Here is a 12,057-nt window from a genome sequence, read left to right on the forward strand (position 1 = left end):
ATACAGCTTACTTTTAAAATTTTTGGGGGTATATTGACTGCGGAAAGTGGCAATTCATTAAAAATTTTTGAGTAGTTTTCTGTGTGGAAGTAGCTCGTTTTTGTCAGCCTATGCTCAGGAAAGCCAGGACTAGTTTTGTTTCTGGTGTAATGACCATGTATATTCTCTCTGGTGCTAAACTGTGTGTTGTTTTTATTGTATATAGTGATGCATAGATAAATATTTTTATCACTGTAAATATTTTGATCGTAGTGAATAAAGTATGGCAGCATCCCTTGAACCAACCTTACACTGTATTTGTAGTGCCTTTTTCTGAATCAGTTGTGCATCCCTGACATGAAAAGGGTGACCCCATAGCAACAGCCCATCAGATATGAAACTGAAGTAGTTTAAAGTAAGCTATCCTAAGATATTTCTCACCAGATCAGCTAATTTCTGTAAGAGATAAGACTCCTGTGGTATCTTTGTGTGGACATGGTTAATGTGAGGTTCCCAGTTTAGCTTGGAATCAGTATGTTTTCTGAGCAGCTTCACAGAATTTGATTTTACATCTTTAGCTTGTCCCAGCTGCAAATCCCTGAGTTTTCTCATGATGACACTGTAATTTGTTAATTAGAACCAGTTAAGTGTTAAGGAGAGATTGTCCTGTGGTTTCTGGTGTAACCTTCACATATGTAGATATTTTGTTATTAAAGCTGTATTGTCCGCATAGCAGATAACTGACTGAAGCATAAGATAATGTGGTAAATCATTGATTGCAACAATGAATGATGGTTGAAGGGCAGAGCCCTGAGGCACAAGAGATGTGACATTCCTCAAGGAAGAATGGCTGTTTCTAATTGACACACATTCTCCGGTTTAGATAAGAATCTGTTACCTCTAGTGTTACGTTTATTCCACGATACTGTAGTTTGGCTAAGAAGCACTCAAATAGCACAGTTCAATAGACTGTATTATTTTCAAGTACAGTTGGTGTCTGATTAACAACTTAAAGGACTGTGGAAGTGGTATTTTTTTCAAAGTAGTTACTAAGATGTATGTGAAAAACTGCTTCAGATATTTTGGAATAAGTTGCAGCAGTAGACAATGGTGTGAAGTTCTCAGGGAAATACTTCCCTCCTTTTTGCATATAGGTGTAACTTCGAAATTTTTGTCTAATCAGAGAAAACCCAAAATTGTAGGCATTTATTCATAATAAAAGAAAGCAGTTTGTTAATAAAGTGTATTGTTCTTTTTCATCATGTTAAGTAGTCAGTAGCAGTAAAGACTTTTATTAGTCTGAAAATTTTGAAATGAAATTTACAAAATTTGTGAGTGTAAAAAGATCATAATGTATATCATGCCCTGCAGGAAGCTGATCAGCAGGTGTCTCAGTTGCTGATGTTTGACTGGATAATTTTTGATCTTAAATCATGTACTGCAGTAGTAAAGCATTGAATGAGCTGTTCTGGTTCAATCAGAATGTCTGGAGTTTGGATAGAAGTGAATTCTTATGTAATAATATCCCAAGCAGCCTTGCATTTGTTTGGAGCTCCTTCTATGTAATCTTCATAGGCAACTTGCTTTGACAAGTTTAAGTTTGGCTTTTATCTACATATTTTTTTCTGTGCCAGATTTGCTATTACTTTTATCAGTTTACATTTCTAAGGCAGTCTGTGGATAACTTCCTCTTTCCCAACTTTAACCCAGGTCATGCATGTCTTCTTATTTGCAGCCACATAATCAGGAGACAGAAGCTGTAGTTTCTTAAATCAGTAAGTCTTCAAATGGCTATTTGTATCTGATCTGGCATAATTTATTGTGGAAATTTGTCTAGGGTTTTATTTATACACAGCTGCACTTACTGGCCTTGTATCTACACTGCCAAATTTTAATAGAATGAAGTTCATTTTTGTAGCACTTGATTTGATAGAAAAATGTAGTGACAAGTAATCTGAAAAGTTCGACATAAACTAATAAATGGAAAGTAGAAATCTTGGCTGTTCAGCTTTTAATGTTGAGCAGCTCATATAACTGTTAACATTTGTATCATTATTTGTTTCTGGATTGATGGTTAATATCATGACAGTTTAAATTAAAATGCCATGGAAGTGTGCAATGGAATTAAAACAAATATTTCATTTTCTTACATACTTCAAAATAAAACCCTTGCTAATTGTGTTTGTATGGGTGCTGAGGGCTGAATTTTCAGGGAATCCAATCCAAATTAGTCATTTGTTACTTCCCTTCCTATGTTGTCTCCATGAGACCTGTGCAGATAAACTGTAAGCAGTAAACCATATTTGTTCTTAACTAAAATAAATGTGTGTCAGCAGCACTAGGTTAAAAGGTCAGTCTGACAATTTATAGTCAGTTAGGTAGGAAAGTGACTCTGTATCATCTGCATTACTAGCCATAAAGTGTTATCAGTACCATACAATATTATCAGTAGTAGAAATTTTAGACTTAGATTTTAAAACAAAAAGACTACTTTTTGTGTAGTGAATTGTAACTGCCTAGCAAGATAAGTGCTTAGTCTTCTCATGAAAATGTTCGAACCTATCTTACACATAATTTTAGCAAGTTAACTGCCTGCATCAATCAGTTTGGAAATGTTTTTACTTTTTAGTTTAATGAAATTGCAATAAAATCCAGTCAAGGAGGAAAGAATTCAGCAATTTGAAGGCCAGTTTGTGCACCAGTACCACAGTGGTTATTATTAGGCAGTTCATATTATCTGATACTACACAGCTCACCAACCAATTAAGGCAGACTTGGAATTAAACACTGGATTCAGACAGAGGAGACAGTGTTATTTACATATTGTGATTCAGGCCACAGAAAACTTAAGTGATTGCTAATTGTCTGTAGCTATTGATGGGAAAAAACTTGTAAAATGCATAAATTGAAGGAAGAGGTTTTATTATTAATAAAACATTATTAGGTTATTCTTGAAATTAGGTTATTCTTGACATGTCTGTGCAGGTAGCTAGCAGCTATCCATCACACTAAACTGCTTTACATGGTGCTGTTTAATGCTCAGTTTGAATGTGTAGGACTTGGTTGAGGATGTTCACATGTGGGACCTGCCTTGTATTATTTTATTACAATTTTTACTCAGACTAGTTATTTTTTCCAGGTGGTTTGTCAGAAACTATGGAGAAGCTTGGAATTGCTTATAGTTCCAAGCCCTTGTGGCCAGAGTTTGTCACAATTGATTCAAGACTGAAAACCTATGAGAATTGGCCTATTTCCATGAAACAAAAACCTGAAACACTAAGTGAAGCTGGCTTTTTTTATACAGGCAAGTAAATATGTGCAGCAGACTATACACACTTCAATGTGCACTTTACATAAATGTGCAGAAAATTGGAACCAGTGTTTGAGTAATTCAGTTTCAACTAATATTACTGCCACAATATGCAGTACACTGTCTGGGATTTACTGCAAATGTTGAGTCATTTCTTTACACTCAACATGCCAGTGTTTTTAGAGGAAAGAATGCATGTAGTTAATCAGCAGTTATCATACTTTATAGTGCTGACTCTGTTTCATGTTGCCTCCTGATACAGAGCATTAAATTTTTTTGGACCTTTTGTTAGGAATGATGTGGAAAAAAATTATTGTAGACTGTGATTTTAAAGCTATAAATATTGTTCCTAGTCATTTGCCTGTTATTTTTAAGGGATGTAAAATTTGGTGAAAATAGTGTTAAAAATACCTAGAAGTGCCATTTTGTAAGGAAAGGGCTGTGAGCAAGCAACGTGTGCTGTTCATTGGACATCATGAATTTTCGCTTACATATAATTATTTAAAATATCTTCTCAGCTGCATGGAGTCACTAGTCACTCTGGCTGTAACTGCCTTCTGATCACTGTTTCCTACCTGTATGGTGATCAAATTACAAAGTGCAGTGTTTAGGCAGAAGGTGGTCTTTTAGCCAATCTTCCTAAATCTTTCTGGTGTCGGTGCACAAATTTTTCACAACTACAGTAACAGTAAGCAGTTGTGGAACTCTACTAAAGAGACAGATTGGTTACCAGTCGAAATTTTTTGGCAGGATGCCAGTGTTCTTACTTAGTTACAATCCTAAATCTTCATGGAATATTAAGAATACTTTGATGTAATGGAAAGTTACAGTATTGTTAGTCTGGAACTTGCTTACATATACACCTATATGTCATGAGTTGTGTAACAAATAGTAATTGCGTTCTGTCAGAATTTTCATATTTCTGTAAATCATTTGACTGAAGAAAATTATCCTATTATTGAGTGGCTTACCCTTGCTAATGTCACGTTTAAAAAATTACTGTTTCAAAGGCTTGCTTTAGTATAGTGTGAAGTTTCTGCCATGAATAAGTTTAATAAATAATTCTCTCTTCTTTTTTTGAGCTCGGGCTCTGGAGAGGTAAACACACAACAGAAGGATGCAGTGAATTTTTAATACAGGCAATCTTACCTGTGTACAGCTGAGGATTTGTTTGACAAACAACTATTTGCAGTTATCACCTTGCAATGGTTACAGCATTTTCAGGATAAACTGTTAGCAGATGTACTGTGCAGCAAGATCACTGGGTCAAGATTGCTTGGAGCTGTATTGGCCTTGACCTGTGGTACAAATATATCCTTAGAGGACAGCTTTGAATTATTAGTAAGTTCTTCCATGGGGAGTATAGTTCCACCAGAGGTAAATATCTTGTCACACTGCCTTATTTGGGCAGATCTACCACCAAAGACTATAAAGTATAAAATTATTTACGATAGCCATCAACAGCAACACTTCAGGGATGATTTTGTGATGTTTTTGCAGCTATACAAATGTAACAGGGCAGCTGCAGTTAATCAGCAGAAGTCTGGAGGAATAGGTTGAAAACTGGTTTTAGGTTTTTAATGTGAAAGTACTACATTTTAATGAGACATGTTTTGCTGTTAACCAACTGCAGCATAGTGGTGGCACTATTTCAAATCTCTTTGAATATGAGAAATTTCTGGGCCTTGTCTGTGACAAGATGTTAATATAGTTAAAACACCTAAATGACATGAAGACAAAGTGCATAAAATTGCTGAAAATTGTGAAAAATCTCAGCACAAACATGGGACACTAACAGGTCTTCAGATTGTTGTTCAGTTTACTATATCATCTTTACCTGTCCCAAAAACACTGCTAGATGTCATTGCATTAAGTTGCCCGACTCTGTAAATTCTTTTTTAATTGTGTTATTGTGGTTTGTAATGGCAGAATAAGGGTGGTTCAATCTATTTGCCCATCCTTACTCATAAAATTTATGAATGAGTGTCGTGGAGTGACCAGAACGTAATGCTGTGTGTGTTCATTCTGAGAGATGAGACGTTTACAGGATTAATCAGTGAGAGATAATGTGTGCACAAACAACACTAAGTGAAAGATACAAATCCAGGTGATTCAGACACAGATCAATAATTTCCAAGATGTTGTGTAAGAGCTATGAGAAAATTACACACATCATAGTTGGTTAGGATTTCAGGGTAAAGCTTCCCATCTCTTGTGTTCTCGCTGTGCTAAATTTTACTGACCAACCATCTGATCAGTGATCATTGTGGTTAATTTTCTAGCTAGTGCTTTGTTTGTGAACAATGCTTCCTGCATGTTACATGACTTGTTTTGTAAACAGTTTTGGTGTCTAGAAATAAACAAGCACAGCATCACAGTCGCAGTTGACACCTCTTGGCAATGGTTATCTAGTTCAGCTGAAATACCAGAAAATGAAATTTGTTCCAAATGTACTCCTGAAACATAGAATGTGTTATCTAGTTTCTCATAAGATGAATAGTGTATTGCATGCCAGTTAGGAAGCCTTCAAAGCAAAGGCAGGTTACTTTCACCATCCCTTCACAAAATGAAAAGGTGCTCATTTAACAATTATCAGTTGCTAAGCATCAAAAGAATTTATATTGGTTGGTTGGTAAGTTGGTGGAAATATTTGAATTTTTCATTGCAGTAAAAATTTTCAACCAATGAGATTCCATCAGGTGAAGCCAATGGCCAAGATTTGTTTCTTGCATGTTTGTTCAGGCAATAAACATTAGGCAGCATTTACTAGATTCTGTATTGCTGAAAAGGTTGTAGCAGTGCTAATTTAAATTGGTCATACTTGATAAACCTTAGTGTTTCAGAACTATTAAATACTCATAAACAAGAATGAAACTTGACATTTCCAATTTTTAGTGAGTGAGGGTGACTCAGCAATTTCTAAGTGGTGGTCTGAAATGCACTGATATCACATAAGTATGGTGGTGGTGTATATAATCTCCATATATTAAGTGGTTGGAGAGTGAGGCATAATATCCATTGTGCAAAGCTTACCACAAACAAAGGACTTACATTTACTCAGTGAATACATAAAATGTGCAGACTTCATACAAATAAAATATTTGACTTTCTCATGCTAATTTAGTCAATGAATCCCAAAAAGTTTAACAGAATTAGTCATTGGCATAATTTAAACTACAGGAAATATTTACACTTACGATTAACCGGCAATTCATAGATTACTATGTGCTAGCTATTTGAAGAAGATTACTGATTTGCTTTTATGTTCATTATTTCCATAGCGTGCGTACGTGCTAATTGAGAGTAAAGTCATTCGTGCATATTATGACAAGTAAAGGACCGGATGTGGAATGTCGTAGCATACCCAGTGATACATTCATACAGAACATTTGATCTCATTGTTGAACTGAAGAACTAATGTATCACTCATGTATGATCTGATTAGAGTTGTGAGCCTGTATCTGGCTGACAGTCAAATGTGTTACCAAGTTCCACAACATAGCATTAACAGACAATCTCTCGTCACATGAGGGTGGTATGAATGTACTGTTTTTGATTTTCACTGACCTATTGGGCCTGAAAGCATACTGATAGTCAGTTAGAATGATGTTCAGATGTTGACAGATTTAGAGCTGCATGCAGTATTACACTAATTTTGAAAGAGTGGGTATGAGATAAGTTGGGCGGTAATTAAAAGCATATGATGGTCACATTTTTGGGTAGAGGTGTAACAGCTGTCATTTCCAAAGATGAAGGGAAATGACCTCTGGCAAATGCCCAATTAATCCATGACTTAGTAGAGATGGCATATAGCCACATCTTCATAAAAAAAGATGGAGAAACTATAAATACCCTCTATTTTTGAGTGATATAATTTGCTGTTGTAATATCACGTATGTTGTAATATCACTTATAATATCACTTATGTTATAATATCACTTATGTTATAATATCACTTATGTTATAATATCACTTATGTTATAATATCACTTATGTTATAATATCACTTATGTTATAATATCACTTATGTTATAATATCACTTATGTTATAATATCACTTATGTTATAATATCACTTATGTTATAATATCACTTATGTTATAATATCACTTATGTTATAATATCACTTATGCATGACCTCCATTTTACTGCAGGAACTAAATGCTCAGTGACAGAAGTTCTTAGCATGATTTGAGCACTAAATTTGATCATTTATGGCATTGTTCAGTTACAACATTATTGTGAATGTGACAAGCATATGGGGTAGTAAAAAGGTTTTAATTATTTTTTGAAAAATCGCTGTCACCATGAAATTTGGTGTTGGACCTTCACGTACTCATCCTTGCAAGTAACAAATTTCATAGAACCCCTTTCCCAATAGCTTTGCACATGTCTCCATAATCCTATAACTAATTAAATTCAAGTGGCACCTACAAATTTACAGATACAGGGGAGGGAGGCTCCTGTGTCCTTGAAGCCAAAAATTTTTTAGGATTCAAAGTATTTGTCCATGCTTTGCAGAAAAGCTCCACAAATTCCCATTTATATGGTGTTCTCAGATTACTACTTTGCCATTGAATTAACTCGATATTCAAACTGTCTTTGAATGTGTTAGTTATGCTATACTAGAAGTTACAGCTGGCCAGTTGTGTCATAGCAGTTTTATGACAGCAACTTTCTCATTCTTTTTTAATTACTGTGCTATCTAAATGACTAAGGTGACCATCCAACAAGACAAGCAAAGGCCTCTCTTTTTGCAGTAGCACAGAAGTGACTGAAGTAGCCTGAAAATATTGATACCACGAAACCTTGAACTTCATTTGAATAACATGTGTCACTTAAATAAAGGATGTGCCAAAAATAAGTGTTGTCCGAAGTCCATATGTTCATTCGTCTCTTTGATGTCCACCTCTTCCACTACAATATTTCTCCTAGTTTATTGTAAAAAATCATAAATGATAAATGGATCACCTGTAGTTCTTTTACCATTTGGTTAAAGACCTTCAGACTTCAACATCAGTGAATCGTGCAAATAGAAATTTCTGAACCATTTTGCAGAACGATTGCCATATTCAGAATGAATGGTCAACCCATTTCGTTCGATAGATTCCTGAAGAATGAACATAACTTCAGCTCTTGTCAGTGGAAATACCCATTCAGCAAGTGTCTTAAAGTGGCACACAGTTATTTCCTCTTGGTAAGTTGTCAAGTCTTACTGCCTTGCACACCTGAGTGGGTCTCCCCCAGGCAGCTCGCCACTCTTTGGCAGGTTTGTGCTTGGCTACATTGGGGCCCCAGCCTTTCACAATTCTGTGCTGCATGTCTATCATCTTGCTATTTTTTTCCCCCTCCCTTGGGGAACATGTCTGGGGTGTTCTTCAAAATGTTCAGCATTCTGTCGCTGACATATGAACAGTCTCCCTTTTGTTTTTTGAGCCCTTTCCTGCCTGAGCTGTAACCTTCCTAAATTGCTGATTGGTCCCTCCATCAGGTGTTCACGAGGTGTGAACAATTACGTAAGGTGCATGGGCCCCTTGTGAAGGGGGCCTCCAGTTGGAAGGAGCATGCCATCGGAGACACTGGTAGTTATGGGGGATTTCCTCACAATGAGTCAATCATCTTCCCACTCAACTTCTACAAAACGTGAATGCAACAAAGCTAATGTTTCAAAGTCCCTTCCTGCTGCACCATGGTTCCTCGTGGTTTCACGTACTGAAGATAGTCAGTCCTTCGCCACGGTAAATCAGTTTTATTCAGAAAGGTGTAGATGCAGTTGCTGGCCCTGTGAAATCGTGCTCTCGTTCACAGAATGTCACTTTGCTTTTGGAGGCAATTTCTGATTCTCAAGTGCAACAACTGTTTGCTGCCTCGCTTCTCCATGGTTACCCTATTTGTGTCAATGCCCACAGAACTTTGAACTCGTACCGTGGTATAATTTACTACAGGCTGCTCGACAGCCTACCTGAGACTGAAATACAATCTTTCTCTCTGATCAGGGTGTCATTGCTGTTCATTGTGTAATGAAAAAGGTAGATTCCTCCTTAGTGCCCATCCGTACTCTTTCTCACCTTCGATAGAGCAGGCTATGAAATTATCACCATCTGGCTATACATTCTGAACCCGATGTGCTGCTACTAGTGTCATCTTTTTAACCACACTAGAACGTCTTGTCGACACCCAGCTGTCACCTGTGGTAGGAAATGCGTAAGAGGGCAATTGTCCACCTCCTTCGCCCCACTGTATCAACTGCAATGGCAGCTATGCTGCTGCCTCTTAGGAATGTCCTGTTACCGAGATCTCGGTAACAGAAAAGGTGCTTTATCCAGTTGTTAGTAAGTCACTGGCTAGGCTCAAACCCTGTGTTCTCCCGTCTGGTACCTATAGTTGTTCTTGTTACCCCTCGCTCCATAATGGACATGGTCACACAGACATGTGACCTCCAACTTCCTGGCAGATTAAAACTGTGTGCCCGACCGAGACTCGAACTCGGGACCTTTGCCTTTCGTGGGCAAGTGCTCTACCATCTGAGCTACTAAAGCACGACTCACGCCCGGTACTCACAGCTTTACTTCTGCCAGTACCTTGTCTCCTACCTTCCAAACTTTACAGAAGCTCTGTAGCCGTCAAACTCCTGGTTCGCAGGAGAGCTTCTGTAAAGTTTGGAAGGTAGGAGACGAGGTACTGGCAGAAGTAAAGCTGTGAGTACCGGGCGTGAGTCGTGCTTCGGTAGCTCAGATGGTAGAGCGCTTGCCCGCGAAAGGCAAAGGTCCTGAGTTAGCCTCGGTCGGGCACACAGTTTTAATCTGCCAGGAAGTTTCATATCAACGCACACTCCGCTGCAGAGTGAAAATCTCATTCTGGAATATGACCTCCAATTCAGCTCTGAAGTCGCAAAATCACCCAGTGTCAAGGTAGCGTCACCATCCCCCATCTGTCCAGCTGTGCAACAAGCCGTCAAACTCCTGCCTCAAGGGGTGAAACCACCAGCTACACAACTGGTAGTCCAGAAAGGACAGGAGGAGTACTCCCGTGAAGACTTTCTCCGTCCCTCCAGCCAAACAACACAAGAGTCTTCATCTGCCGGAAAGGCTCGAAGAAGTCCTTCAAAGACAAACGGTCTTCTACTTTGCCACCTCACAGATCCTCTTGGATGGTGTTGGCATTTGATATCTTAGCTCGGCCTGCCTCAGTGTCGCCAGTGCACACCAACCGTTGTTCGGTGCTGGACTCCACAGACCGACCGCACAAACAAGGAGATGCTTCTGTGGATCCCATGGAGCAGGATCCTCCTGCTTCTGTGCCCTGTAGTAATGCCTCTTCCCCAGCTGTCACTCGGCACCCCCACGTCTCTTCATTATGACTCTCCTCCAATGGAATGTTAGAGGCCTTCGGTCCCACAAAGAGGATTTACGGCTGCTTTTAGTGTTGCAGCATCCCCTTGTACTCTGCCTTCAGTAAACAAAATTGCGCCATCACGACCAATTTGAGCTTTCACATATCTTACAGATTCGTTTTGACGTTTCCCCTGAGATTGGCATTCCCTCTCATGGAGTCGTCGTGCTGCTCATACGAGATGACAGTCATAGTCAATCCATTTTGCTGACTACCAATCTTAAAGCTGTGGCAGTTTGCCTTTTCCTTCCCTACTTAACTTTTTCCCTCCGTACTATGTCCCTACATCATTTGCTGTCGCAAGGGCAGACTTCCTTAAAGTTACTGGGCAGCTACCTCACCCACTTTTGCTACTTGGTGACTTTAATGCACATCTTCCCCTTTGGGGTTCCCCCAGGACGTGTCAGAGGTGCCCTCTTGGCTGACCTTAACCAACTTAACCTCTTCTGCCTTAACACTGGAGCACCCACTTTCCTTTCAGACTCCTCGCACACTTATTCCCATTTGGACCTATCCTTTTGTACTGCCCAGCTTGCCCATCATCTCAAGTGGTCTGTTCTTTCTGACAACTACTCAAGCGACCATTTCCCATGTGCTCTCTGTATGCTGACTCCCACCCCATCCGCATACACACCGAATGGCAGCTTACTAAGACTGACTGGCAGCTTTACTTCTCCCTGGCGACCTTCGAAGAACAAGAATTCCCCAGTTGTGATGACCATGTGGACTGTCACCAACATTATCCTTACAGCTGCAGAATGTTACATTCCTCGCACTTCCTCTGTACCACGTTGTCTGTCAGTCCCTAGGTGGACGAGGCATGCCATGATACAATTCGTGCACGGAGATGTGCTCTCCATGTTTTTAACCAACACCCTATGCTGGAAAACTGCATTCATTAAAAGCAGATGCATGCAAAATGTCAGTGTTCTTTGGCATTGCAAAAGGGCTAGCTGGATTTCATTCACTAGTTCTTTTAACAGTTCCACACCTTCCTCTGTCTCGTGGGCCAACCTCCGACAGCTCTCTGGAACCACGATCCATTTCCCAATTTCCGGCCTGACAGTAACTGACAATGTCATCACGGACCCTATTGCTATCTCCAACACCTTGGGCCACAATTGTGCAGAAGTTTCAAGCTCTTCCCACTATCATCCTGCCTTCATTCATCAGAAACAAATGGAGGTGGCTTGGCAATACCCTTCTCTTCTCAGAATTGAGAGTGCTACAGTGCTGCCTTAACTATGAGGGAGCTCGGTCACTCTGTTCATCCTGATCCTCCACCTCAGGGCAAGATGCCATCCATATTCCAATGTTGCAGCACCTTTCTCCTGTGGGCAAGCACTTTCTGCTTCACATATACAACCGCATCTGGGC

The 12,057-nt window shown here is 39.2% G+C and overlaps 1 protein-coding gene across 2 annotated transcripts in view; it reads left to right on the top strand.

Annotated features, from left to right (window-relative positions):
* The window catches only part of LOC126184660 (baculoviral IAP repeat-containing protein 7-like), a 90,970-nt gene that overhangs the window by 21,136 nt on the left and 57,777 nt on the right, over positions 1–12,057 (top strand). For both annotated transcript variants that reach the window (XM_049927142.1, XM_049927141.1), the window contains exon 3: positions 3,119–3,283. In XM_049927142.1, coding sequence (XP_049783099.1) covers positions 3,119–3,283 — 165 coding nt within the window. The remainder of the gene's footprint in view (positions 1–3,118; positions 3,284–12,057) is intronic.

The sequence above is a fragment of the Schistocerca cancellata genome, chromosome 4 (assembly GCF_023864275.1).
Source record: "Schistocerca cancellata isolate TAMUIC-IGC-003103 chromosome 4, iqSchCanc2.1, whole genome shotgun sequence".
Classification (NCBI taxonomy): Eukaryota; Metazoa; Arthropoda; class Insecta; order Orthoptera; family Acrididae; genus Schistocerca; species Schistocerca cancellata.